The 26,860-nt window shown below is 58.8% G+C and overlaps 10 protein-coding genes and 1 pseudogene across 10 annotated transcripts in view; 4 read left to right on the top strand and 7 right to left on the bottom strand.

Moving 5' to 3' along the window:
* Nucleotides 1-226: 226 nt before the first annotated feature.
* Nucleotides 227-2,120, bottom strand: ACA1_296920 (adenylyl cyclaseassociated protein; the record flags this gene model as incomplete). The annotated part of the gene is made up of 6 exons (XM_004368269.1): nucleotides 227-391; nucleotides 484-759; nucleotides 829-983; nucleotides 1,050-1,251; nucleotides 1,341-1,544; nucleotides 1,662-2,120. The coding sequence occupies 6 exons, from the start codon at nucleotides 2,118-2,120 to the stop codon at nucleotides 227-229; spliced, it is 1,461 nt and encodes a 486-aa protein (XP_004368326.1).
* Nucleotides 2,121-2,510: 390 nt separating this feature from the next.
* ACA1_296910 (peptidase M16 inactive domain containing protein) lies at nucleotides 2,511-4,448 on the top strand (the record flags this gene model as incomplete). Its single annotated transcript, XM_004368268.1, is given in 4 exon segments — nucleotides 2,511-2,684; nucleotides 2,813-3,470; nucleotides 3,558-4,126; nucleotides 4,137-4,448. The coding sequence occupies 4 exon segments, from the start codon at nucleotides 2,511-2,513 to the stop codon at nucleotides 4,446-4,448; spliced, it is 1,713 nt and encodes a 570-aa protein (XP_004368325.1).
* A 392-nt stretch (nucleotides 4,449-4,840) lies between these two features.
* Nucleotides 4,841-6,779, bottom strand: ACA1_296900 (uncharacterized protein; the record flags this gene model as incomplete). The annotated part of the gene is made up of 4 exons (XM_004368267.1): nucleotides 4,841-4,918; nucleotides 5,402-5,428; nucleotides 5,510-5,617; nucleotides 5,691-6,779. 4 exons carry the CDS (start codon nucleotides 6,777-6,779, stop codon nucleotides 4,841-4,843), a joined length of 1,302 nt encoding a protein of 433 aa, XP_004368324.1.
* A 1,488-nt stretch (nucleotides 6,780-8,267) lies between these two features.
* On the bottom strand, nucleotides 8,268-12,905 carry ACA1_296890 (dynamin domain containing protein; the record flags this gene model as incomplete). The annotated part of the gene is made up of 8 exons (XM_004368266.1): nucleotides 8,268-8,444; nucleotides 8,542-9,021; nucleotides 9,112-10,190; nucleotides 10,276-10,344; nucleotides 10,451-10,601; nucleotides 10,666-10,814; nucleotides 10,905-11,262; nucleotides 11,577-12,905. 8 exons carry the CDS (start codon nucleotides 12,903-12,905, stop codon nucleotides 8,268-8,270), a joined length of 3,792 nt encoding a protein of 1,263 aa, XP_004368323.1.
* A 238-nt stretch (nucleotides 12,906-13,143) lies between these two features.
* On the top strand, nucleotides 13,144-14,284 carry ACA1_296880 (uncharacterized protein; the record flags this gene model as incomplete). The annotated part of the gene is made up of 6 exons (XM_004368265.1): nucleotides 13,144-13,200; nucleotides 13,279-13,422; nucleotides 13,486-13,666; nucleotides 13,721-13,875; nucleotides 13,982-14,076; nucleotides 14,152-14,284. 6 exons carry the CDS (start codon nucleotides 13,144-13,146, stop codon nucleotides 14,282-14,284), a joined length of 765 nt encoding a protein of 254 aa, XP_004368322.1.
* A 399-nt stretch (nucleotides 14,285-14,683) lies between these two features.
* Nucleotides 14,684-17,029, top strand: ACA1_296870 (annotated as a pseudogene).
* Nucleotides 17,030-17,126: 97 nt separating this feature from the next.
* On the bottom strand, nucleotides 17,127-18,785 carry ACA1_296860 (putative snoRNA binding domain containing protein; the record flags this gene model as incomplete). The annotated part of the gene is made up of 3 exons (XM_004368264.1): nucleotides 17,127-18,139; nucleotides 18,233-18,374; nucleotides 18,468-18,785. 3 exons carry the CDS (start codon nucleotides 18,783-18,785, stop codon nucleotides 17,127-17,129), a joined length of 1,473 nt encoding a protein of 490 aa, XP_004368321.1.
* Nucleotides 18,786-18,940: 155 nt separating this feature from the next.
* Nucleotides 18,941-20,378, bottom strand: ACA1_296850 (Ubiquitinconjugating enzyme E2 T, putative; the record flags this gene model as incomplete). The annotated part of the gene is made up of 6 exons (XM_004368263.1): nucleotides 18,941-19,144; nucleotides 19,248-19,358; nucleotides 19,455-19,568; nucleotides 19,628-19,733; nucleotides 20,132-20,201; nucleotides 20,258-20,378. The coding sequence occupies 6 exons, from the start codon at nucleotides 20,376-20,378 to the stop codon at nucleotides 18,941-18,943; spliced, it is 726 nt and encodes a 241-aa protein (XP_004368320.1).
* Nucleotides 20,379-20,675: 297 nt separating this feature from the next.
* ACA1_296840 (SNARE associated Golgi protein) lies at nucleotides 20,676-22,330 on the bottom strand (the record flags this gene model as incomplete). Its single annotated transcript, XM_004368262.1, has 7 exons — nucleotides 20,676-20,702; nucleotides 20,945-21,042; nucleotides 21,144-21,204; nucleotides 21,343-21,454; nucleotides 21,612-21,683; nucleotides 21,758-21,939; nucleotides 22,043-22,330. The coding sequence occupies 7 exons, from the start codon at nucleotides 22,328-22,330 to the stop codon at nucleotides 20,676-20,678; spliced, it is 840 nt and encodes a 279-aa protein (XP_004368319.1).
* Nucleotides 22,331-23,014: 684 nt separating this feature from the next.
* Nucleotides 23,015-25,078, bottom strand: ACA1_296830 (peptidase C19 family protein; the record flags this gene model as incomplete). The annotated part of the gene is made up of 8 exons (XM_004368261.1): nucleotides 23,015-23,148; nucleotides 23,235-23,424; nucleotides 23,524-23,661; nucleotides 23,753-23,917; nucleotides 24,008-24,244; nucleotides 24,315-24,710; nucleotides 24,804-24,877; nucleotides 24,946-25,078. The coding sequence occupies 8 exons, from the start codon at nucleotides 25,076-25,078 to the stop codon at nucleotides 23,015-23,017; spliced, it is 1,467 nt and encodes a 488-aa protein (XP_004368318.1).
* A 301-nt stretch (nucleotides 25,079-25,379) lies between these two features.
* The window catches only part of ACA1_296720 (histone deacetylase 1, putative), a gene marked incomplete at both ends in the record, with an annotated part of 1,879 nt that continues 398 nt past the window's right edge, over nucleotides 25,380-26,860 (top strand). The window contains 5 exons of the mRNA XM_004368260.1: nucleotides 25,380-25,413; nucleotides 25,571-25,801; nucleotides 25,921-25,995; nucleotides 26,102-26,382; nucleotides 26,460-26,802. Of these exons, the coding sequence (XP_004368317.1) occupies nucleotides 25,380-25,413; nucleotides 25,571-25,801; nucleotides 25,921-25,995; nucleotides 26,102-26,382; nucleotides 26,460-26,802 (964 nt within the window). The remainder of the gene's footprint in view (nucleotides 25,414-25,570; nucleotides 25,802-25,920; nucleotides 25,996-26,101; nucleotides 26,383-26,459; nucleotides 26,803-26,860) is intronic.

The following is a 26,860-nucleotide window of genomic DNA, read 5'->3' as shown; positions in this document are numbered from 1 at the left end:
CTTTTCCGCCACCGCCGTTCCTCTTTTCTTCTCTCAGGTCGACAGAAAACGGGCAGCTCCACAAGAAGACGAACAAGACAAGAAGAAGAAGGTTTGGTGGTTGCCAACGTATGTTTGTATTGAAGCAAGGACCAAGATGAAGGGGGTATTGAAACAGATTGGTACAAGAGGAAAGCCACTTGATCGCGCAGGCGCAGGCGCCTTGGAGCTGAAGGCGCACAGGCGCTTATCCCGAGTGGGCGACAGCCTCAGTGACGAGCTTGCGGTCCTTGATGAGCGTGCGGAACTGCTCGGGGATGGGGATCTCGATGATGTCGTCGTTGGGGTTGAGGCCGGGCAGCACGACGTTCATCTCGTCGGACTTGGAGGTGACGATCTCAGTGTCGAAGCCCTGTAGGCGTGATGTGCACGTGGTGCGTTTGTTAACAACACACAGTTGAAGAGAAGAGAAACAGAGAGAAGGTGGGATGGATGGAGGCATACCTCGGCAGACAGGAAGACCTGGCAACCAGAGGTCTTGTCGATGGCGACGGAGGGGACCTTGCCGGTCACCTGCACCTGGACGCTGGCGCAGTTCACGACCTCGGCCACGGAGATGGCGTTCTCGAAGACGAGACCGGTCTTCTTGCACGAGTCAAGCATGATCGAGTTGACCTTGCCCTTGATCTGGATGACAGAGTCGTGGCACTTGTAGATGTAGACAGTCTGCCTGACCTCCGGGTTCTCGATGACGATGTTCTTGTTGCCGACTTGGTTCTCCTGCAGGTTGAAAAAGAGAGGAGGGTCAACAGTGTCCATGACAGAAGAACGGAGACATAAGAGACGTACAATCTTCCACTTCTGGCCATCGAGCTCGAACTTGGGCGGGCCAAGCTTGGGCGCAGCGGCAGCGGCGGGCTTGCGGACGGGGGCAGCGGCGGGAACGGGGGCGGCGGTCTTCTCCATGTTCTTGGTCTTCATGTCCTTGGTCACGTGCTTAAGACCTGTTTACGAGGTTGGGTCAGACGTGCTGCAGCGTCGGTGAGAACTGCAGAGTACAGGGCGCGTACCAGCAGTCTTGCCGCCAGCCTGACGCTCCTTGACGGCGTTGATCTCAGCGAAGAGAGCAGCGTGGGCACCACCACCGCTGGAGGCGGCGGAGAGGTCGACGACGGGGGGGAGGAGGGGGGGCCGGCAGCGGGGGGGAGGGGGGGCACCACCCGAACTGGCGGGGGGCGCAGCAGCGGAAGCCACCTTGGACACATCACCACCCTGGTAGAGAAAGGTAAGAAGCGTGCACCTTCGCCAAGCCCGCACGGAATCGCGAGTGTTGATGAAATCGGTAAAGGCGGCGTTCGTACCTGAGGGTTCCAGGTGAGGTCGGTAGTGTGGTAGGTCTTGATGAAAGCGCGGAGCTCCTTGAGGAAGGTGTTCCAGGCAGTGACCCACGCGACCTGGGTCTTACCCTCGGCCGACTCGTCCTTGCGGTACTGCATGAGCAGCTTGTTCGAGTAGAACTCAGACGAGGCGCGGGCCTCATCAACGAAGGGACCAGGGGTAGGGGGCTGTCGGGAAAAAAAAGGCCGTGAGCAAATTGAGGGCTGGATGAGCTCTTGCTCTACTCGAATGGATAAGCAGAGAAAAGGGAGCGAATTAATAGCGAACAAGAGCTAAAGACGTACGCTGGCAACCCAACCGAGAGCAGTGATACCCTCGCTGATGGTGGAGAGATGACCGAAGACCTTGCTGGCACGGTTGGCATCCCTGATGGCGACGATCTTGCCCATGAGGTCAGAGGTGGGCTTCAGCAGGTTGCCGAAGGTGGTGGCGTCGGGCTTCTTGCTCTGCGAGGCCTTGTAGAGGAGATCCCTCTGGGCCAGGACGGCCTGCTTGACAAGGTCGGCCTGCTGCTTGACCAGGGGGTCGATCTTGGCCGAGACGTTCACGTACTCGTCGATGTAAGTGGACACCAGGTTGTCGAATTCGGACACGGCCTTGGTCACCTCACCAGAGGCAGCCGGGGCCGACGAAGCGGCACCACCGGCACCACCGCCCGACTGGAGCTGCTTCTCGACCGACTCGAGGCGAGCGGCAACGGCTTCGAGCCTGCTCAGGAGCTGGGTAATCGCGGCGTCAGACATTGATTTGTGATGTTCTTCTTGTGGCTGTGTGGCTTCAAGAGGTGGCAAGACGAAGAGAACAGCTTTTGTGGCTGGCGACCAACCCCCCAACCACCGCGCAGCGCACTGTCAACCAAAGCAACGCTGTACGTGTCGACAAGAACCCATTCCAATAACCCCGGCCCATCCAATAACGACCTTTCTTGGACGCAAGTAGCCGCCCAAAATCCAGGTATTTCATTAACACCCGGAATTTCAACTCACAACAAAATAGCGCGAATTCTTTCGGCTGACGTGGGCTTTGCGAATACCAGCATTTTTTTGAGCAGGTTTCTTTTTCTTTCGTGTCGATCGGTGGATCCGAATTGTCGTTGATTGCGGTTCTCTCGCTGGTTAGATAGAACAAAGAAAATGTCGTCCATCCGCTCGCGCGCCCCCTCGATGCTGCTCCCCACCAAGCTCGGTACCTCCGGTCGTCTGGGTGCCGCTGCCCGCCGCCTCTCTTCCGGCCAGCCCCAGGCTGCTCGCGATGTTGAGAAGCGCCTTCGTCTGCCCGAGTACCTTCTCAATGTCCCCCCGACGCAGGTGCGCACCTCTTCCGCTTCAGCGGGGCATTTATCACTGCGTTGACTTCGATTCTGCCTCCAATCATCATCCCCCCTTGTGAATCTGCCCTATTTCGAAGATATTAATAATCGTTCCATTTTGAACAGGTCACTGCCCTCCCCAACAAGTTCCGCGTTGCTTCCGAGCACAAGCACGGCGAGACCGCCACCGTGGGCGTGTGGATCGATGCCGGCAGCGTGTGGGAGACTGCCGAGAACAATGGTGTGGCCCATTTCCTCGAGCATCTGGCCTTCAAGGGCACCAAGAACCGCACCAAGGAGCAGATCGAGGTCGAGATCGAGAACATGGGCGGCCAGCTCAACGCCTACACGTCTCGCGAGCAGACTGTGTACCACGCTCACGTGTTCAAGAAGGACGTGCCCAAGGCTGTCGAGATTATCTCCGACATCATCCAGAACTCCAACCTCAAGGAGGACGATGTTGAGCGCGAGCGTGGCGTCATCCTGAGGGAGATGGAGGAGGTGGAGAGCCAGACCGAGGAGGTCATTTTCGATCACCTGCATTCCATCGCCTTCCAAAACACCTCGCTGGGCTACACCATTCTCGGCCCGGAGAAGAACATCAAGAAGATCAAGAGGGAGGACCTCGTCTCCTACGTCGGCAAGCACTACACCGCCCCCCGCATGGTCCTTTCCGCCGCCGGTGCCGTCGACCACGACGAGCTCGTCAAGCTGGCCGAGAAGCACTTCAGCGGCCTCTCGTCGGAAACCAACGTCGACTACTCCAACCGCGAGAAGCTCTTTGGTAGCCCCCCCCCCGGCCATCGCATCGAGCGCGAGTTAGATGAATCAATCCATTAATCCCCCCCCCCCTCTCCCAATCTACGAGCAGACTTCACCGGTTCGATGGTGCAGGTGAGGGACACCAGCATCCCGCTCGTCCACACCACCGTGGCCGCCAAGAGCGTCGGCTGGTCCGACCCGGACTACTTCACCTTCCTCGTGCTCCAGCAGCTCGTCGGCAGCTGGGACCGTTCGCTCGGCGGCGCCAAGAACCTGAGCTCCAACCTGGCCGAGACCTTCGCCACCGAGGAGCTGGCCCACAGCCTCATGTCCTTCAACACCTGCTACCACGAGACCGGCCTCTTCGGCGCCTACTTCGTGGGCGAGATGGAGCGCACCAGCGACGCCATCTTCGAGGTGCTGCGCGAGTGGGTGCGCATCGGCTCCGGCGTGTCCGAGGTCGAGGTCGAGCGGGCCAAGAACAAGCTCAAGTCCACCTACCTCATGCAGCTCGACGGCACCCAGGCCGTGGCCGAGGACATCGGTCGGCAGCTGCTCACGCTCGGCCGCCGCATGCCCGCCGCCGAGGCCTTCATGAGGATCGACGCCATCGACGCCAAGAAGGTGCGCGAGGTCGCCTACACCTACCTCAACGACGTCGACGTCGCCGTTGCCGCCGTCGGCTCAGTCGACTCTGGCCTCTTCCCCGACTACAACGTTCTCCGAGGCTGGACCTACTGGAACAGGCTCTAAGCCCGCTGAACGCGTGCCCGAGCCCTCCCCCCCAATCCTTCACTCACCCACCAGCAACCACCACCACCACCACCACCATACTACTAAACTATTCGCCCCCGTCCACCCGTCAATCTCTCAACACAACGCCCTTTCTGTCTTGGCCACCGCCAGCTTTCGCTTCCTCCCTGTCCACCCAAAACGTAGACAGCTGCACGGGGTCTACTCGGTGGTGGCCTTTGTGCTGCCCGACACCCTCCAAGCGTAGTCGTCGTCTTCATCGGCCTCGTCGAGCACCGGCTCGTCATCGAATCGCATGTCGGCGCTGGGCATCTAGACTGCGGCGGTGCAGCAGTCGTCAGCCGAAGAAGAAGAGTCAGCACAAATGGTTTCGCTGCTGAAAACGGAAGAGAGTGGTGACCGCTCCTCTCTCCGCTTGCGCAGATCCTGACCGAACGAAGACGAGCGAGGAAGAGTAGAACAGAGTTTTTTTATTTACAGTCCGCTGAAACCACAGATGGCCGGAGGAGAACCCTTCGCACCACGTCTGTCCCATCCGTCCGTCTCACCACTGCCGTCACCTCACACACGCACACACCACACCGGCCTCACTCTAACCGCTCTCTCCATCTCGCACTCGCCACTCCCCTCCATCGTCAATCACTTAGCAGTTAGCACCGCTCCTCCTCCGCCGCTCACCCGCGCGCACGCAAGTCGGTCCTCGCCAGCCTTAATGGGCTGCTGCACCGCTGATGGGCTCGCCTAGTCTCTCTCGTGTCGTGTGTGTCGTGTGTCGTGTGTGCGTCGTGTGTGTGTGTCGTGTGTGTGGCGTGTGTGTGTCGTGTGTGTCGTGTGTGTCGTGTGTGTGCGTGTGTGGCGTGTGTGTGGCGTGTGTGAGAGGAGACCAGGCTTGCCGATCGAGCGACACAGCCTTGCCCAGCTGGGTCATGGGACCTATTGCAAAAACGCGAGAGATAACGGGGATTGGGAGGTGGTGAGCCTACTAAGTGTTGCGTGGAGTATGGGATGTGTTGAGTGGGGGAGGAGCGTGGTGGGTTCCGGTTGTGTGTGTGTCATGGCGGGATCGGGGTTCAGTTGGTGGCGGAGGCGGCGACGTTTGCTGGGCTGTTGACGCAGAAAAGACAAGCAAGTCGGAGTCAGTCAAACGAAAGAACGAGAGCGAGAGCTGTCAAGTCAAAAGAAGAAGGCGGGGCACAGTACCTTCTTGGCGGCCTCGTTGACAGCTCCCTGTGGTCAGTGCAGCGTGAGCTCCAACGTCGTCCTCTCCTCGTTGAGCCAAGCGGTGATCTTCGACGAGAGGTTCTGCACCCGGCTGTCGCACCCGCTCAGCTTGTCGGGATGTACGGTCTTGAGCAGCTGGCGGAAACCGGTGTTCACTTTCATCAGCGTCGTCTTGGCAGGACCACCGCTCTCCACCTAGTCATCCACACCCACCACGCGTAAGGAATGGTGTTGTCAAAATAAGAAAAGTGGTTAAGTGGCAAGGTACCTTGCCGCTGAAGGAGACGAAGAGGGCGAGAAGGTCGCCGAAGGTGCTCTTCATGCTTGTCATCATCGCGTCGACGGTCTGCCAGAATCGGGATTCGGCGGCATTGGCTTCGTGGTCCTCGGCTTCAAGTTGGCCACGAAGCTCGAGCATGTCGCGCATCCAGGCCTCCCACACTTGGTCGTTGATCCCCGCAGGCCTGAGGTCCTGCGGGGTCCCGCTGAAGTGCTTCGAGAAGAAGCTCTCGGGAGTGTAGTCCTCGAAGAAGAAGCTCTCCTCTGGCTCCTCGTCGAAAGACTCCTGGCGCTCGAAGAAGCTCTCCTCCTCCGGCCCAGTGCTCTCGTCGGCCGCGAATGTTGGTGGTGTTGCGAAGGTCTTGAAGAACTCGTCGAAGGACGAGAAGCTCTCCTCGCCAGCCATGAAGAGCCTCTCCGTCTCTGGCTCTGTCTCTAGCTCCGGCTCCTGCTCCGGCTCAGGCTCCAGCTCGGTCGTGGGCTCGGGCATCTCGGTCTGGGGCTCGGGCTCCGGCTCGGGCATCCTGATCGTGGGCTCCACCTCGGGCCTCTTGATCGTGGGTTCAGGGTTGAGCTCAGGTTGTGGCTCCCGCTCCGGCTGGGGCTCGGGCATCTTGGTTGAGGGCTTGAGCTCCGGTGTCTTGGCCAAGGATTGAAGGGGAGAGAGGATGAAGTAGATGTTGGCGAGGACCGCCGCGATGAGCGCGACGAGGATGGTGGCGGACTTGATGGTGAAGATGAGGTTCTCGAGCTGTTCCTCCACGGCCTTGAGGTCGCTTTCCCCCTTCTCGACCTGGGCCTCGAGCAGGGCTTCGTAGGCTTGAAGGCCGTGGATGATGCCCTGCAGAGTTCCAATCTGCTTGGCGGATTCGATCTCGAGGGCCTCTTTCTCGGCTCTGGCCTTCCTCGCCTGGTTCTCGCTGATGGCCAGGGCCTGTTGAAGGCGCTGGATGGTGATCTGGAGCTGGTCGGTCTTGGTTACCCACTCCTCGATGTCGATCTTGAGCTTGGCCGATTTGGCCGTGCACTCCCCGACAAGAGTGGCACACGATGGTCCCGTGGGCTGTTGTGGCTCCATTGGGGATCTGGGCACCATCGGAGCCCATGATGGACGAACCATCAAAGTGGGCCGACCTGAGAGGGGGGATTAGAAGATGGTGTTACATTTGATTTGAAATTGAAAGCAGATTATGTTTAAATTTCAAATGAAGTTTAAAAGATGATAAGGAGGGGAAGCAAAATACCCTTCTCTGTTGTAGGTGCTTGAAAAGCCCCGCTGAGGAGAGAGGAGACGATTGCCTTGGTGTTGATGATCCATGCGGCGAGGCCGGAACCAGCCGCGGTATCTTCATCGTGGAGGTTCTTGTTGATGTTGTTGACGTTCGCTGACACGTCGGAAAGCAGAGTAGACACGAGAAGCAGCAAAACAAGGGCCGCCAAACGAGATCCCATTCTGGTTGTAGGTGGTGGGTACGAGTGGTGGTTGTTGGTGCTCTGCTGTACTTGATGTGTGCTCGATGTTTGTTACGACAAAGAAGAGCTCGAGTACAAGAAGAACCTCCTCTCCTACCTTGGCCGCCGCAAGAAGCCGGGATGAAACCAGACGTGCAACCCACCACTTGGCATCTTGTCATTGGGTTGTTTCGGTCGTTGTGCGTCTCGTCTCCCTTTCATTGGCCTGCAACGTGTTTCACGCCAGACCAGGTTTTGGGTGTCGACAATAAAGCCATTTCTTTCGAAACTTTGGGGGAAGAGGATCAACGTGGCAGCGGTACTGGTAAAGATCTCGGCGGTGGCCGGGTCCATGGTAAGAGATCCTTGGGGGGTCCAGGTCTGTCATGTGTGTGTGCGGTGCATGATGTGAACCAATTGGTAAACCAACAGCGCGGGGGGAGACGTAAGCAGGGGAGTAGAGTCCTCGGTCGTGGCGAGGTCGACCTGGGCGCCCTGTTCGAGCAGGAACTCCACCACATGGCGGTGGCCCCCTTCGCCCGCACTAGGAAGGGGATGCTCTCTCCCACGCCTCTTGTACCATATAAACGGGACGGAGCCGCAGTGATGCTGAGCTTGGCGATGACTTCCGGGCGCCACGTTTCCNGTCTCTCGTCCAATACCTGGTTTGAAACCCATGTTCTATCTGAGCAGCTGTCGAAATGAACGGTCAGAAGATGAGGAGGCTAGGTGTCGAGGAGCTTTTCCTGCCAGAGGGGAAGGCAACACATTGACGCGTGGCGTGGCCGTGGTTGAACAATGTTGTGCATTGTGCGAAACAGCAAGGAGAGCAACACACACCCTGAGGGAAAGAGAGGCAGGGACTAAAAAAACAAAATAAACAAATAAAAACAAAAGAAGAGACTCGTGGCCGCGCCCCACGCGGTGGTTGGGTTGGTGCGATCGTTCCCCTCCGGCCAAGCTTGCGCAGCGCTGCTCGTTGATCTCGTTCGTAGTCGGTCGTTGCTGGTCGCGTTGCTCCTCATCGTCGTCTCTCCCTCGTGCCAAGCCCCTCGAAGCGCCATTGCCGCCTCCTCCTCGCCGCCGGGTGTTTAGTTCGGTGATGGTCGGATGTTTAGATGGAGCTCTCGCGGACTTCGTTGAGGATGAGCTGAGCCTTCGTCAGCACATCCAGCATGCCCTTCGCCGCCGTGCGACGCGAGGCCACCGCGGACGACTCCTCCAGCAGGTTGTCAAAATAATCCTCCTTGTACAGATTGGCCACCAGCTCGTTCTGAATGCTGTCCTTGGCCTGCACAATACATGAATTCACGTCAGAAGCTCTTCTTCACATCACACACGATACACACCACACACACACACCACACGACACAAAGGGGAGCGCGTACCTGGTTGACCAGGAAGTGCATGATGGACTTGGGCACGAGATCCTGGATGTTCTTCCTCACGATGTCAAAGTAGGACACCAGGAGTGACTGGATCAACTCGGTCTCGAACTTCTCCTTGTCGGTGGGCGCGGAGATGGCGCGGATCGTGGCCGGCACCTGGTCGAGCTTCTCGCTCTTGCCGCCCGAGGCGGTGGTCTTCTTGACCTTCTTGTCGACCGAAGTCGTTCGCGACATGCCCGAGCCGGAGCGGGACGCGCTGGCGCTCGGGGGCGCCATTCGCGGGGCGGGCGCGCCGGGGGTGGCCGGCATGGGCGTGGAGGGCGGGGCCGCGGAGCGAGGGGCCTGCGCGCCCTGAGCCTGGCCACCGGGAGGAGCCTGGCCGCCGAAGAACATGTTAAAGAAGCCGTTGCTTCCGGGCTGGCCGTTGATATCGCCCTGACCCTGAGGCATCATCGGTGCCGGGGTACGCGTCGCCTTTGACTGTACATGGTCACGATGACAACGAATGTCAGACACCGTCGTGTGTCGTGCCGTGTGTGTGTCGTGCGCGCGCAGGGGGGGAGAGCAAACCTGAGACTGGGGCACAGGCTGGGGCTGGGGCACGGGCTGAGACGGCTGGCCGGGCTGGCCCTGCATCTGCTGCTGCTGCTGTTGGGCGAGCATGGCCTGCTGCTGCTGCATCATCATCTGCTGCTCCTGGGCGTGGGTCACGGCCATCCGCTCAAAGACCTGGGTGATCGCGCCGCCGCCGCCGACGAAGTCCGGGTGATTGGTGTTGATGTAGGCCAGCTCGACGGCGATCATGTTGGAGATCATCGCCTTCGTGGGCGATCGGCACTTCTGGAGCAGCCCGTTGACAACCTCCACGACGCGCTCGCGCAGGTTGGCGAATCGCAGGAGCTCCTTGGACTCGAGCTGGGCGATGATGCGCTGCAGCTCGTCGTAGACGAGGTCGACGCACTGGAGGGACGGGTCCTCGAGGCGCTGGATCTGACGGCGCACGAGCAGCTCGAAGGCGGCCTCGGGCACGAAGAGGGCGGCGCGCGGGCCGGTGGCGTTGCGGATGGCCGTGCGGATGTCGTTCATCGTCATGTCGTCGTTGGGGTTGATGCGGCCGAGACACCGGGCGAAGATGTCGTTGAAGATGTAGTTGATGCGCGCACCGCCGCACAGCTCGGAGAGCGAGAGGTCGGTGGACTTGCCCTCGACGGCGTTCTTGTAGTCCGTGGAGAACTTGGTGATGACCTGCAGCAGGAGCGCGCCCTGGCTGCTCTTGCCGTCGTAGAGCGGGTCGCCGTAGGTGAGCAGCTCGGCCTGGGCCTCGCCGGCCATCTTGTTGATCTTGGCCTTGAGCTCGGGCAGGCACTCCTTGATGTGGTTCATGAGGATCTTGTTGAGCGTCTTCGACAGGAAGGGCGTGCCGCAACGCGAGGCCACCGAGCGGTAGAGCGGGTGCGTGGTAAAGTACTCGGCCTCGGCCTTGAGCGCCGCGCGGATGGGCTTCTTCTTGATGATGTCCTGCTGACTCCTGTTGATGACACCGATGTAGCCCAATCGCAGGGGGATGACCCGGTTGAGCAGCATGTCCATGGCGTCCGTGCCGGCGTCCATGAGGTCGATCTTGGTCAGCACGCCAATGGTCCTTTGGCCTGATAACACAACACATCAAGAAGTTAACTCCTGCTGGCGCTCAAGTGTATGCTCGTGACAGGGCGTGGCGACGGCGAGCTGTACCGTCAGGATCAGCGACGGCGGCGATTTGTAGGGCATCAGAGTTGGAAAGATCTGTGTTGGCGGCGGTGACTGCAGCACAGAAAATCAAATTGATTAATAGTGCAATAGGTGATAACAATCATAATATAGGCCGAGATGGATGAGAGGGGAGGAAAGGTGCAGGCTGTTGCTGTACCGGCAAGGATGACGGCGTTGGGTCGTTCGATGTACTGGAGGACCATGGTCCTGATCTGTATTTCGATGTCGGCGGGCTGGTCTCCCACAGGCACTTTCGTGATGCCAGGCAAATCGACCAGCGTGAGATTGAGCACGTGAGGCGAGTAGATCTGGGTTTTACTCACGCGTGAGCCAAGCATCGAGCAGGCGTTATAGTTGAGATGGAAGGAGCACCTTGAGATTGATGGGCATGTGAGAGATGCCCTTGTTCTTGCCAGACATGCGATCCGTTTCGCGGACGATCTCCTCCCTAATTTGATTGAAATCGTAGAATATTTCATTTGGCTTGTGCAGGAACTCACCCCACTCCTTGAGTGCCGAGTCTGTATTGAGAGCAAACCAACATTAACCAAACAAGCGTTTCTAACAATCACCAAAAAAAATGATGCGCCCAAAGATGAAAGGCGACGTACCGTCATCATCATCGACGTTCTTCTTCTTTTTGGGATCGGTAGGCAAATTAATAAGCTGGAGGACGAGGGGGCGACGGGTGACGATGCCCTGACCACGAGGAAGGAAGTCGCGGCCGACGATGTTTTCCAGAACGGAGCTCTTGCCGCTCGACTGGCTGCCCACTACCACGATTTGCGGAAGATCAATGGCATCCGTGCCCAGAGCGTTGAACACGTCCTGAAGTTTGTTGATTACGGGGATGAGCTGGTCCATCGACATGGTGGCGAGAGCTTTTCTGCGAGGATGCGCCTCAACGATGTCTCTCCTCTCTCTTTTGGTGTTCTGTCTGATTTTGGTTGAAGGTGATCCACCCAGCACCTTCCCGCGAAAGCCGCCACGGAAACACAAAAAGAGCCACCAAAGGGGGAGGAATTCGAAATAGTTGGCAGCTTGAATGACAGCAACAAAAGTGAAATTCCTTGCTTTGGGTAATGCAGGGAAAACAAAGAAAAGGAAGAGGAATAAGGCAGACGCGACGTGTCGGCCCACACACGACCGCACACGCACACAACACGATGACACGACACGACACGAGACACGACACAGCGTAACGATTGTGCAGCGCTGTGAAGAAGAGAAAGAGGTTGCGAATGAATGTATTTGTGTCACTGGCAGGATTAGAGACCGTGCACCATGTTCTCGCGGTGGATGAGGTGACACGTCTTCTCGAGGAGGTTGAGGAGGTCGGAGATGTTGTGCGAGTACTCGTTGAGGACGTCGCTGGGCTCCTTGCGCTTGATGAAGGAGACGACGGCGCGCGGCCGATCGATCTTGGCAAAGACGACGCCGTTGGAGACCATGTCGGAGATGAACCGCTCCAGCTCGGACTCGGGCAGGTCGAGCAGCTGGGCGAAGCGGGGCGTGGCGATGCGCTCGTAGTACTGGGCGATCACGCGGATGTTGTGCTCCACGACGCGGGCCTGGAGGTCCTTGAGCAGCGTCTCAGAGTTCTCGGCGAACGAGGGGAGCTGGGTGAGGGCGCCCTTGTACTCGCCGAGGAGCGTGGGCCAGCGGATGAGCTCGGTGGTGGTGAAGTACTTGAGGAGCTTCTTGTACTGCGGGAGCTCGCCGAGGCGCTTGTCGATGAAGATGCGGTTGAGGAGGTCGTACTGTTCGTTGCCGTAGGGCGCCAGCGCGGCGTTGACGGCGGCGAGGGTGAGGGCCGGCTGCCAGCGGGCCTTGTCGGCGAGCACGACGGGCGTGTCGTAGATGGCCCAGTGCGAGCGGGCGATGTTGAGGTAGTCCTTCTGGTGCGTGTGGAACTTGACCATGAGCAGGTGGTAGCTCACCTTGATCTCCTGGAACTCAGGCTTCGAGAGGGCCTTGTTGGTGACCTTGCGTGAGATGATCTGCGCGCGCACGAAGTCGCCCTTGGCCAGGCAGAGTCGGATCTGCTCAAGGATGAAGTCGAGCTTCTCCCGCGCGTCCATCGTGCCGAAGCTCTCCACCTGCACCTCCTGGAGCAGCTCGGCAGCCTCGTTCACGTTGCCCTCCTCCTCCTTCATCTGCGCCAGCATACGCGTAAGGCGCGCACGCTCGACTTCGACGAAGATCTTGCCCTCGGTGATCGCGCGCAGCGTATCGATGAGATCGAGCTTCGTGGCCTTGTCGGGGAGCGAGGGGAAGGCGTCCATCGTCACCTGCACCGACGTCTGAATTGTGTTCCTGAATTGCTGGCGGCGCTTCGAGATCACGACGAGAACCTCCTTCAATCGGGGCCAATCGCGCGCCTCCAAGCACACCTCGACGATGCAGCGAACGACCTTGGTGGTGGAGGGCTCATCGCCACCCTGGCGAGTCTGCTTCTCGAGGGCGAGCAGTCGATCGACGCCCTCGGCCAGCTGCGTCTTGGCCTGCTCGCGCAGCTCAGGCAATTTGACCTTCACCTCCTCAGAGAAGTCCTGCTCCATCTTCTTCTCGTTGTCATCGGGCTGCTGCGTGTAGATCGTGTTCATATCCATGATGGGAGTGCTGTGTTGGGTGCGTGGGTCCTTCTATGTTCTTCAGAAAAGAGTATCGAGTGAATTGATGCGAGGATCTGCACGAGATCGCTTGTTTGATTTGTCGCTTTGCTCGCTGCCGCAGCGCCAGAGTCTGCAGCCACTTCACACCTCACCCTTCGCTGTGCCCCAATTTGGTCGACAAAGAAATTGCTTTTCCTTCTCTTTTCTTCATAAACACAACTGCTTCCTGCACAAGATGAGCCGCTATGGCGGGGACTCGTGGGCTGCGGGTGCTGCCCACCGCCGGCACAAGGTACTCCTCCCATCGACTCATGTCATATCATCACCCCACCCACCCCAACCAACTCTTGCAAAATGGCATGTTCTGCAGGTGGCGGAGCTGATGGGAGACAAGGCCGAAGGGGAAGTGACGCGGTGCTCCAATGGCCGGTACGCATGCACGGTGTGCGCGCACCAGCCTGTGTTCGACACGCTGCCCATGTTCGCCATCCACCAGCAGGGCCGTAAGCATCAGGTAAGAGTTGCACCCACGCACAACTGCGATGTGGGCTGCATGCTCATACATGCGTGGCCGTAGGCGGTGCTGGCGGCCCGAAGGCGGGCAACCGGTCATCAGGACCACTCGCGCAAGCGGCCCTTTGCTGAGACGCAGCCGTCTCGGCCCCATCGCCCGCTCGCCACTGCGCCCTCACCGTTCTCGGCCGCACCCTCGCCTCCGGCCGAACGACAATCGAGACCACCACAACCGCGCGACACCGGTGCACGCACCAACCACCCACGACGCGCGCATCGCTCGCCGTCCGCAGCAGCAGCTGCTGCGCCCGCGTCGCTGCCACCTGCTCCCGACCCGCACCTCTTCTTCGCCCACCCTTCCGCACAGCCCGACTTCCCGCGTCCCACCTTCCCGCTGACGCCCTACTCAAGCCACCACCCAGCTTCTCGCTTTCCTCAGCCTCTCCAACAGCCCGTACGCACCGTGTCGTGTGTGTCGTGTCATGTCGTGTGTGTTGTGTCATGTCGTGTGTCGTGTCATGTCGTGTGTTGCGGAGATTGCTGACAGTGATCGTTGGCAGAACGTGCACGATGACGAAACTCTGAGGGAGCAGAGCAAGAAACGGCGCATGGAGCAGGAGTACTACGACAAGCTCCGTGAGTTGGGCTGGCGGCGGTACTCAACCCTCACGATATGCGCTTGCCCCCCCTCCCCCCTCCCCTCTCAAGTACCTCACACCCACGGGTCCAGGCGGGCTGACGGCAGCCTCGAAAAGGACCCCGACGTCGAGTGGGACTCAGACGCGGACGAGTCACCACCGCCGCCACCGCCCGGCATCCACATACCACCATCACACTGTCCGGCAGGCGCTCACTCCCCGTGACCCGACGGTCAATTTACCAGCTTCGCGAACACACATCTCACATTCCACTCCAAGAGAATTTTCATTCTTTCCAATCCTGGCCATAGTTTGCAACCAATCGGGAGCTGCTGGGCAACTAAACTCCTGTGGTGCGTGCCATGCTGGTTCGTGGTTGCCCAGTGGCTCACGCGAATCTCCACGACTCCTACAAGACAAAAACACGATCGCTCGCACTCTACCTCGAACTTTTGTCCTGGTCTCGATAGTAACAGTTCATGCCAAACAGTAGCGAATTGCAAGTTGCCCGGTGGTTAGCTGGATTCTCCTGAGCAACGCAATCATAGGACAAACTCTCCTAAGTAACCCGACCAAACCAGCCATGGCACAAACACATTCGGTCATTGTTTGCAAACCCAAACTATGGCGCTGCTGGGCAACTTTGTTGTGCTACGTAGCGACGCTTCTTCGTTGCTTGCGGGCAGGGGTCGCCCTCCCCCTCCCCTTCCTCGTCGCCGTCGTCGGATCCCTGGAGCTGGACGTCACCCTCGCCCTCGGCATCGGCGTCGGCCCTGCCCTCCAGCTCCGCGGCGCCTGAGATCTCGAGCCCTTCGCCCTCGGCTTCGGCTTCGGCGTCGGCCGTGCCGGCCATCTCCGCGGCGCCCGAGACACCGAGTCCTTCACCCTCGGCGTCGGCATCCGCCTCGGCAGTGCCCTCCAAGTCCGAGGAGCCCGAGGCCCCCAGCCCTTCGCCCTCCACTTCGGCCTCACCCTCGGCATCGGCATCGGCCGTGCCGGCCATCTCCGCGGCGCCCGAGACCTCGAGCCCTTCGCCCTCGGCTTCGGCTTCGGCATCGGCCACACCTGACCCCACGACCCCCTCACCTTCGGCTTCTCCGTCGGCGTCGTCGTCGCCATCCACGGTCCCCTGGGCAGAGACCCCGAGCCCTTCACCCTCGGCTTCGGCATCGGCCACGCCGGACCCCGTCACCCCCTCGCCCTCGCCTTCCCCCTCGTCTTCGCCGTCGTCGCTGCCCATTGACGAGACCCCTTCACCTTCACCGTCGCCGTCGTCGGAGCCCGGGAGCTGGACCCCGTCGCCCTCACCCTCGGCATCGGCATCCGCCGCGCCCTCTTACTCCGCGGCGCCCGAGACCCCGAGCCCTTCACCCTCGGCTTCGGCATCGGCCACGCCGACCCCATGACCGCCTCACCTTCGGCTTCTCCGTCGGCTTCTCCGTCGTCGCTGCCCATTGACGAGACCCCTTCTCCCTCGCCGTCGCCGTCGTCGGAGCCCGGGAGCTGGACCCCGTCGCCCTCGCCTTCGACCACGCCCGATTCCGCGACCCCCTCGCCCTCTCCTTCTCCATCGTCTTCTCCGTCGTCGCTGCCCATTGACGAGACCCCGAACCCTTCGCCCTCCGCTTCGGCCTCGCCCTCACCATCGTCGGAGCCCTCTATCTGGAGCCCCTCGCCCTCGCCCTCAGCCACGCCCCTTCCGGCCAACGAGACCACCCCCTCGCCGTCGCCGTCGCAGTCGCCGTCATCAGAGCCCTGGAGCGAGACCCCGTCGCCCTCGCCCTCGGCATCGGCCATGCCCGCCAACTCCACGGCACCTGAAATCCAGAGCCCTTCGCCCTCCGCTTCGGCCTCCCCCTCGCCCAGTCACTCCAACTCCACGAACACTTCGCCTTCCCCGTCGTCGTCTCCCTCGCCGTCATCGGAGCCCTGGAGCTGGACCCCATCGCCCTCGCCCTCGCCCTCGGCATCGGCCCTGCCCGCCAACTCCACGCCCTCCTCTACGCCCTCGCCCGCCCCTGCCTCCCCAACCCCCTCGACCTCGCGCTTGCCCACCCCCTCGCCCTCGCGCTCGCCCACCCCCTCAACCTCGCGCTCGCCCTCCTCCTCTCCCGCCCCCTCGCGTTCCGCCTCCCCCTCTCCCTCGCCCGCCCCGCCGCTCCCCTCCGAGAAGCCTGTCGAGAACGTGAAGGCCAACTTCGACCCGGAAACGCCCAAGGTCACCCTCAAGTCCGATTGTACGCCCCCCCTTGAACGCACTGTTCTTGTTTTTATCGTTTTGACCAATCAACCTGACCAATCACAGCTGGGTCGAGTGAGTCGGTTTCGGCGGGCTTAAGCGGCATCTCGTCGGGCGGCGTGAAGGTGAACAGCACCACCGCACCGGCCGCGGAGGCGCCCACGGCGGACGGCGGCAGCATCGTGACCTACACCACGACCTTTGCCAATGGCGAGACCCTCGACCTGGCCTACGAGTTCCACCCCGAGCCCCGCCCGCAGTCCTTCGCCGGCACCAACTTCACTCTGCCCGCCGGCGCTTCCAAGTGGACCGTGGCCATGGTCGGCTGGCCCTTCGGCGACGACCCGGCCATGACCACCTTCGAGGTGGCCCACACGGTGACGGTCGGCGACGGCCAGGAGGCGATCGCCGACGTGCTGGTCCAGCCGCACACGCCGCAGCCCAACATGACCACCTTCGTGGTGCTCATGGCCGGCCCGGGCGACCTGGCGGTGCGACTCGAGACCTTCGACGTGGTCGAGGTGGACGGCGAGGTGGTCTACATGCCCGAAGTGCGCGCCCAGGCGTCGGCAACGAAGGTGGGCGAGCTCGAACTGACCCTCACCTTCCCGCGCTTCGCCCGCCAGCTCACCTACGACCCCAACGTCTACATGATCACCATCGACACGGAGCGGGACTACTCCTCTGCCTCGGCCGGCCCCTCGGCCGCCTGGACCACTATGCTGTGGTAATAAATTTTTTATCGATCGAAAGTCGATTATATTTATATTTCTTGTATTGTGATTGGTTGTTGGATTAAAAAACTGGACAAATCAGAGCACTTACCGATCACGAGGCCTTCTTGTTGGTGTTGTTGCTCACCTTGGCGAAGCCGGACGTGGAGGAGAAGTACTTCTCGGAGGAGGTGGCCTGGGTCTGGGCCACCCGCAGCTCGAGGCCCTGCACGGGCGTGAAGGCCAGCGACGAGGCCAGGCCCGTGGCCGTGCCCGGCACCGTCGACGCCGTGCCCGAGATGCGCGCCCGCTTGGGCCGGGGCAGCGCGCCCTTCTGCTCGGCCGAGAGGCGCACCTTGCCGGTGCCGCGGCCGATCAGGCCCAGCCCTCGGCCCGTGTTGCCCAGCGTCTCCTCGGCCTCGACGCCAAAGGCCATCCGGTTGGCCTGCTTGCGGAGCTCCGTGACGCCGAACTTCTCCTTCTGCTTCCGCGCACGCTTGCCGCCGCGCTTCTTGCGGGGCTGGTCGTCGGGCGCGGGCAGGGGCTTGGGCGCCTTGGGCGCGGGCGGCTCCTGCCACTTCTCGATCTTGCGCTCGATCTCCTCACGGAAGCGGCGGCCCACCTCGCCGTGCGCGGCCTCGTGGAAGGCGTCGACGCGCGCGCTGAGCGTGCACTTGGTCGCGACGAGCCGCCGCACCTTCATCTGGAGAGAGGAGGGGGCCTGCTGGACGAGCTCGCACTCGTTGATGAGGCCCGCGTGGATGCCGCCGGCAGACAGGCCTGTGCTGGCCTTGCGCTTGTTGCCCAGCAGCTGCACGATGTTGGCCGGCAGCTTGGAGAGCGCGGTGAGGCCGCCGGCGATACCCATGAGCCGGGCGGCGATGGACGAGCCAACGATGGCCGAGATGTTGGGCGCCACGATGTCCATCCGGCCCTCGACGTAGGTGAGAATGCGGATACGGTCCTGCTCGAGCGCCAGCATTTCGTCGCAGGCCTCGATGACCCGGCTCATCTGCTCGTCGTCGATGGGCGTGCCCTCGGTGGTGGACGCCGTCACCGACACGATCATGATGATCGCCGCCGGCAGAATGTCGGTGAGGTCGATCAGCGTGATGTCCGTTTGATTACCTGGTGTGTGTGTGTTTGTGTGTGTGTGTGTGTGTAAGAGACGGTCAGCAAATAGCGTCCGTATGAAGCGGGCCGTGGCCGGGCGCAGTGTACCGATCCTCTTCACGGCGTTGGCGTAGTCCACCGGACTGGTGACGATGGACTCGAGCTCAGGGAACCGCTTGGCGTAGTTGTCCCTGATGAACTTGTGCACGATCGACATCTCCTCGCCCAGCTCCAGCGTCATGTTGGTTGCCTGCCGCACCACACACCCAACCGCATAACCCAATCAGCCCCACACCACTAATTCCTAAATAGAAAATGGATGGACGAGATTTGGGTTACGCACCTCGACGATGAGCTCATACTCGGGGTGGTCCTCGAGGCTGGCACCAGCCGTGGATCCAAGGGAAGAGCCCTCCTGTGCAAATTTCTGAATTCGATCCGTGATGGAACGCAGGCGGGCACTTGATCGCAGCTTCGCCACCTTGTGTACATCGTCGATCTCGAGGGCCTTCTCGACCAGGTCCATGTCACTCTCCTTCTCCTTGCCCTTGCCCTCCACATCTTCGACCTGCTCCTCTCCATTCTCTTCATTCAGATCATCATCATCGCCCAAATCAGCCAAAAATTCGTCTGCAAGCGTCGCCACCGGTCCAGGCTCCATCATCTCTGCACACCTCAAGAATCTTGATCTGCTACGCGAGATGGAACAAAAACAAAAATAAATAAAAAGCCAACAGAAAAGTTGCAGAACAGAAGAAAACTTTTCTTTCTCCCCACGAAGGGGAAAACTGTACAAGTGAGGCCGACGGTGTGCGATCAGTCTTCGTTCTCGCTCTCTTCTTCGTCGTCCTCATCTTCCTCTTCTTCGCTATCTTCCTCTTCATCTTCCCCTTCGTCCTTGCGCTTTTGTTCCGCCTCGTCCTCGTCATTGGCGTTTCTCCTCCTCTTGCTGGGCGGCTCAGTGGCATCAGGCTTCTCCGGCTTGCCCGCATCGTCCGATGACGTACCCACCTCGCCCCTCTGCACACGCATTCACATTCAAGTAGCGAGTGAGATGATGATGAAGCGTTCGTGCATGTGACGAGTAATCGATTCCCACAGCCGAGGGGCGCGGAATGAGCACCTTTCGTGTCCTAGCTGCGAGGGCCGCGTTTTCGCTCTCGTTGGCGTATCGCTGGGTCCACTGCTTGGCGGTCTCCACGAATCGAGCGTGATTGTTGACGAACACTTCGTTCTGCATGCGGGGACCAACACAGTGTTGTAAGGAAAGCAGGAAGGTCCCAACGCCCACCGGTGGAGATGGTGATGATGAGACGATGAAGATGCGCACAATATCAGCCATGAGCGGATCGGTGGGGTTGGGGTGAGACATCAGCACTTGAATGGTACTCAGGACGGTGGATATGTTCAGGGAAGGCGTCCAAGCTCCCTGTCCATCAGGTCCCTTAGGATCAGCACAGGAAGACAGCCAAGGAGATGAGGGGCTGGGCTGCGGTGGCGAACCTTGGGCGGCTGCACGAGCGTGTCGAGGCAGATGCGACCGCTGTCGTCGATGTTGGGGTGGTAGATAGGCGTCATGAACCGCACATTGGGCGGCTGGAAGGGATACCTGAAGGAGAGCGACACGGATGTGCGGCGTGCACACAAAAAGCCACGTCAGCGAATAACGGAGGCGGTGATCACAAGAAGGTGTGGCGGTGGGCTCATATCAAGTGTAGAGCAGTCACTGCCAACCAAAGGTCGGCTCATTACTCGTTGTGTTCTAATCATCACCCAAAATAATAATGTTAAAATCAAAAAAATAAAAATAAAAAAGAGATAGAGGAGAGGTGTTCTTTGTTCACTCATCTATGGTCCCGCCCAGGAGGGGCGGGTTATCTTCACGGTGGGGTATCAACACGTACAGCACCCCAAGGGGGCGCTGCTTTCAAAGCGGCCTTCTGATGTAATCCTCGTGAACAGAATTTGAATAATAAAGGAAACATCAAATACTTCTCACAATCGTACCGTTCTGGGACAGTGATCTCAAGCTTGAACACTCCATTCTCGTAGGGCGTATCGGATGCCCCAATAATGCCTGGTTGGATGTTAGTCCTGGGTTCAGAGCGGGGCGATTTAGCAGGGCAAACGTACAGGCTTCGATTTCTGTAATTTTATTGCCATCTTTAGGCCAGGCGGAGATGCCCGGTGGTGGCTCGCACTCCAGCAGTTGCAATTCCCGCTGCAGCCGCTTGAGCAGAGCCGTGTTTGACATCAGTGCGTTGTGCGAGGCTTGCTCTTGATGAAGAAACAACCTTCCGAAATAGTTCCCCTATTTTTTTCGTTTTCTTTGTTTTTTACAACTATGTTTATGTTGGGTAATTGCGGTAGTATGTACAACACACCATTGTCCTGCCCCGTACCGGGTTCTCCACCCTTCTCTTTCTCTTCTTCTTCTTCTTCACTCCACCTCCTCAGACAAAATACGCACGATGACAAATAATAATAATCAGCAAAAGAGGAGCACTTCCTTCACACTCGTTCTCGTCGGTCCCGCCTCTCTCTGTGTGCCTTACGCTCCGATCGCAGCGTTCCGTGTCTGCATCATCAATCACCCAGAGAACGAAGAAGGGCGGTTGGTTAGTCCTGGATAGAGCGCTGTGCACGGCAAACGGAGCCAACTCGAGGGACACGCGCAACACAAATGATATTGTGTTTGCTAATAGTAGCCTAGCATAAGTACATGCAACGTCCACCACCACCGAGACGTCTTGCTCCCTCCGCTCACCATGCACATTGGTGTGTGACTTAGGAAGGGAGGTGGCCGGTGCTGTCATATACCTTTCCGCCGTTGGCGTGCTTGGCATGCGGGTCGGGAATGCGATGGTAGACCGTCTTTGTCTCGTCCACGCTCAAATCGTCGTCATTGTTCAATTGTTCTGCAGCCATGCAAGCACCGCGTTTGAAACACATCACGCGTTAGCTCGATGATACTTGAACCAATCGGCATACACCGCATCAGCCACAAGTGGATCGTTACCCTCAAGGTCGGGATCTGTTGCCGCTCTGAGGAGATCGTCCTCATACTCTTTCGTGGCGCTCTTCAATGCTCGTCGCGTGATCCACGCCACCACGACGATGGTCATCAACGTTGCCCCCTGCAGCAAGAAGAGATTGTGAGTACTCGCTCCTTCAACGATGAAGGGGAAATATAAGGCCTTCGACGCAAGAGCGCGCACCCCTCCAATGCTCAGGAAAATGATTTGCTGTGTCGAGTCGGTCGAGTCGTCGTTAAAGATGTCCGTCAACTGTCGCATGAGCGACCCCAGGTACGTGTAGGCGATCGTGTATCTGCGAGCACAGGCGGGAGCAGCGAATGATGTCAACGAACCGTTGCGGACGTGATGTGCGTCGTGCCCATGTTGTGTGGTGTGTGGGTGGTGGTGTGGTGGTGGTGTGAGAGAGAGAGAGAGAGAGCGCGCGCGCGCGCGCGCAAGAGGGCACGTACGGGAGAAGGCCGATCGTGGTCGCTATCCAGTACTTGACGAAACTGACCTTCGTCAAGCCGAACAGATAGTTGCTGTCGAGCAAAAGACGAGCCGGTGAGCAAAGAGCAAATCAATCACGTGCGTGATGAGTTTGATGTGAACGCACCACAAGCCAAAGGGGAAAACTGGCGAAAATCGCACAAGGATGATGATCCACATGCCCTGCTTCTCCACTGCCGCATCTACAGCCTTAAATTTGGGTCGCTTCTCGATCTCCTTCTCTGCCCAGCCTCGCGCCACGTATCGGCCGATGAAGAAAGAAATGACTGAGGCAATGTCTGTGCTCGACTGTGAAATCGAGAGTTTAGTCGCTGTCGCTGTTGTTGTTGTTATGCACCGTGATTGGCAATTCTGGAATGAAGAACAAGGAACGAATGAGATGGGTACGTACGACAGAGATGAGAGATCCCCACCAAACGCCAAAGAGGAAGCCAGAAGCGAGGTTGAGAGGAGTAGCAGGAAGGATGAGAACGGTGCACACCGTCTCGACGAAGGTGAGCATCAAGATGCCCTGCCATTTAGGAAGCGATTCGAGCCACTCGAGAAAATCGAGCAGCGCGTCCTCCAACGGCGAGCCGGGAATGAAGAAGAGGAGAAGGAGAGTTGTCGCGCCAAGCGTGATCAGCACTATGATGAGGATCTTAAGAATGCTCCATCCTGAAATGCCTTTGAGATCCATTCATATGCGTGGGTTGTGAGACGATGATGTGGAGGAGCTGATGGGCCGTGATGAGAGGAGGCGGAAGGAGGAAAGAAGCGAAGAAGAGGAGGGCCGAGTACTAGTGCGGCGTGGCGATTGATGGTGGAAAATGAGTGAGCTGTGGGTGGCGCCTTCAGGTGTTCGTTGCGTGTGTGGGGCGTCCAAAATGTCGGCTGATAGGGCAGATAGTCGGGCCGGCGAAAAGCGTGCGAGAGTGCAGTGCCGACACGCAGGCACAGGGACAGACAACCGCCTCTTCGCCACACGGCCAAGGAAACTTCGCGCGAGTTGGGCACACACGCTCGCGGTGCTGTTGTTCCCCGCTCGAGAACGATGAGCTCAAGGTGAGCGACGGCCGCAGTAGGGGCTGGCGATGCAAACCGCAGAAGCAGAACACGAAGAGAGGATGAATGCGGGCGTGCGGGCCACGAGCATAAAGGAGCCGATCCAAAATGCCCGCATCACCAATCGCAACCAGACAGGGGAAAAGGGCCGAGAGACGTCGGCGCCTCTTTAGGCCGCCAACCAGCAAAGGAGCGCTTCTGTTCTTCTTCGTCTTCATTCTCCTTCCCTCAACTTACACGTTTGCAAGAGTTGGGAAAGAGCTGGATGTATTCGCCTTCGAAGGGAGAAATGTGGATGGTTCGTTCGTCTCTTGTCTCTCTACTCGGGCTTTTTCGTCCTGTAGAAGCAGAGGTAGGCAATGTGCCAGTCCGCTCCTCCCTTGCCCACCAGCTGCTTGATGTCGTTGTCCTTGTAGTGCCTCACAACGTCGTCATCGTACTGCAGCCAGTTGTCTGCACACCAGCCATGTGTCAGATCACTGGTCAGCTGCTTGCGAACGAACTACAAAACTGAACTGGAGATCTGACGCGCTGCATACCTTCAGACTGCTTGGTCCACGCAACGTAGTGCCCGCTGTCGGCGTCACGGCCCTTGTGGGTGAGCACGGCGTACAGCTCGTAGAGTCCAGTCTCGTTTTGCAGGGGCTTCTGCTCCCAGAGGGGAGGGAGCGACTTCTCGATGTCCATCGCGCCCTCATCTTCTTCAGCCTTCTTCTCGCCCTCCTTTTCCTACCAAGGATTGAAACCGGACCATCGTTCGAACGTCAGGAGAGGACTTGTAAAAGCAAAGAATGCGAGGGTCCTTAGGGCGATGGTGGAGGTACTTACCTTGCCCTTGATGCCGTGCCGGTTCTGCAGGCGAAGGTCCTCCCTCTCGGTGAGGATGTTTCGGTGCTCCTTGAGGGTCGCCTTCAGGTCCTCGGCGCAGAGATCGAACAGGTCCAGCACCATGGGGAACTCCACAGGCTGAATGGAAGGTATGATACGTGTGGCGTTAGTCTCCGGAAGCATCGGGTGGTAGTGTCGAACAGTGCCAGCGCTCAGACAGACAGGGTACCTTCAGGATCTTGGCCTTGTTGCCTCCATCCGAGTTGCTCTTCCAGAAGAAGCGAACAAACTGAACGTTGAGATAGTAGGGCAGGCGCGTGATTTCGGCCTCCTTCTGGAACACGGCATTTCGTCCCAGCACCTCCGACCTCTTCTCGATCTCTTCCTTGAGGCTCTGTGTGAAGAGGAGCGGGACACCAACGCCACAATAATACGGGTGAGCATCGAGGGGCGGAGACAAGCAAGAAGCAGACAGTGCGCGCACCTCCTTCAGGCCGTTGACAAGGAAGTTGGTTTGGCTAGTGATGTGGCACATCAGCTTCGTGAAGGTGTCCTTCTGCACGAGCTTGTCCTCGGGCGCCTCCTTGCATGTGTAAGTGGACACGATCTCGCCGGAGAACAGCTGATTCACGGCGTTGGTGCGGGCTGGTGACTCTCCGCCGAGCTTGATGGCCGGCAGCTTTTGCGAGAGTGCGCGAACAAGCGTGCTCCAGCACTCTTCCTGCGGTGGCACAAGCAAATCGTCAGAGGGCGGTCATCAGCAAACGATAAAGAAAGTGAGATCAACGTACAGCGTCCTGCTGGGCATAGCCTCTTTCAGTGCGTTGGTTGAACTGAGGGAAAGCTGAGCGGAAGAGATGGACGAAGAGCATGGGCGGCACGGGCTGGTTCGTGTGATCGAGAGTCTTGAAGAGGTCCCGCAGGCTGACTGTGACGTTGTGGTCGGTGTCTTCGGCGACGGCACCGCCGTACGTCTTCACGGCCTCGTCGAGCTCAGGGATGGCCTTGAGGCACTGCAGAGTCGAGTTGAGGTAGCAGGTGTTGCCCAAGTTGGCGAGGCCAGGCGGGTGGTTGAACTCCACCAGCTCGTTGATCTCGCCTTCAGGCAGATCCTCAACGAAGACCACGGGTTTCGGAGGCTCCTTGGGCAGTTCGCCAGCTGTGCCGACAAGCATCACGTTTTGACCCTGCACCGAACACGAGATGAAAGTTGAGAAGGTGTTAAGCTGCACACTCAGATCTGTGTGCAAGGAGCAGAGGTTCGACGGAAGAGCTCTTACGTTGGTGAAGTTGAGCGAAGCCAAGGGAGTGTCATCTTCAAGCTTGCCAGCCTTGAGAGCCTTGACACCCATCCCTGCAGACCCAATTACATTAATCAGCTTGTTGCCAAGCGATCAGGAATCATGAATCAAGTGCACATACACTTCTGGCGATCCGGCGGCACGCCAGTCAGGGCGAAGACCTGACTCTTGAGTGTGAGACCCGTCTCGGATGGGTCCACCTCCACGTCGTTGAATTTCTCTTTTCCCCACTTGATGTTGATCTTCACGCTCATTGTGTTCTATCAGTGCAATCAAAGAATGGGATGCCAGGAAAGAATCGCTGTGGATCAAGATGAGGGCCCTACAAAGAACAGCAACACTGTGCGTGGCCGGCAAGCGCTGTCGACAGATATCCGTCACATTGAAAAAGAAAATCGAAGAAAATTCTGGTTAAGGTGGCGGTTGGCGTAGCACTTTTCTTACTTTATTTTCTTTTCCACCCGTCGCTTTCTTCGCAGCGCGAGCCGTCTGATCCGATCGGCCACTGATCCCTGTCTACTTGGCCCACTTCCGTCCACTGTACACAGCATCGCCATGAGCAAGCAGAGGATCTGCTACTTCTACGATGGTACGTTTGGCTGGTTGGAGTTTGCATTTCATCTTTTCTTGGTGGATACCGTGAAGATGAATGCCATCTCTTGTCGGCGCGTCGAAGTGAGTGTTGGGAGTGTTATTGAGGATGGATTGATTGCACGCACTCACCGGGCCGCGGGGCTGGGCTGCAGGGGATGTGGGCAACTACTACTACGGAAACGGACACCCGATGAAGCCGCACCGCATAAGGATGACCCACAACCTGCTCCTCAACTATGGCCTCTACAAGCAGATGAAGATCTACAGGCCCAGGCACGCCACAAAGCAGGAGATGGCGCAATTCCACGCCGAAGACTACGTCAAATTCCTAAGATTGATCACTCCCGACAACATGAATGAGTACACCAAGCAACTGCAAAGATGTACGTTCCCTTCGCTACCCGTCACTTCTCACCACTTCTTGCCTCCATAGGTGCCCTTTTGTGCTATCTGGCAACACCAACCACTAACGCTCACGCATCATCTCTCGCTCCTAAAACAGTCAACGTGGGCGAAGATTGTCCTGTCTTTGATGGAATGTATCAATTCTGCCAGATCTCTTCTGGTGGTTCAATCGGTGCGTCTCCCGCTTAGCTCACAAGACACTGGTGTAAGTTACGCGGATTGTGTCCAGAAGCGGCAGCTGTGCTCACTTTCCTCCTCTATGCTCGCACACGCTTCAGGTGGCGCTGTGAAGCTCAACCACGGCGAGTCCGATATCGCCATCAACTGGGCTGGCGGCCTTCACCACGCCAAGAAGTCGGAGGCCTCTGGCTTCTGCTACATCAACGACATCGTGCTGGCCATCCTCGAACTGCTCAAGTACCACGCGAGAGTCCTGTACATTGACATTGACATTCATCACGGCGACGGTGTCGAAGAGGCCTTCTACACCACCGACCGCGTGATGACCGTCTCCTTCCACAAGTACGGAGAGTACTTCCCTGGCACAGGCGACATCAGGGTACGCGCAGCTGCCTCATGGTGTGTGTGTGTGTGTGTTAAGCTCGCTAACCCTCGCGCTTCTTCATGCACACGCAGGATATTGGAGCACAGAAGGGCAAGTACTATTCGGTCAACTTCCCGCTGAGGGATGGCATCGACGACGAGAGCTACGAGAACATCTTCAAGCCCATCATCCAGAAGGTGATGGACTGGTACCGGCCGGGAGCGGTCGTGCTCCAGTGCGGCGCGGACTCACTATCGGGCGATCGTCTGGGCTGCTTCAACCTCTCGCTCAAGGGCCACGGCGCGTGCGTCGAATTTGTACAGAGCTTTGGGCTGCCCCTCCTAGTCCTTGGTGGCGGCGGTTACACCATCCGTAACGTCGCTCGTTGCTGGACCTACGAGACTGCCCTCCTCTTGAAGAAGGACATCAATGACGGTACAACACCCCTACTACTCTCCCCATGCATTACACGACACACACACACACACACCAC

This window comes from Acanthamoeba castellanii (assembly GCF_000313135.1).
Source record: "Acanthamoeba castellanii str. Neff unplaced genomic scaffold scf7180000084777, whole genome shotgun sequence".
In the NCBI taxonomy this organism is placed as follows: Eukaryota; Discosea; order Longamoebia; family Acanthamoebidae; genus Acanthamoeba; species Acanthamoeba castellanii.
This window is presented reverse-complemented; position numbering and strand designations above follow the sequence as displayed.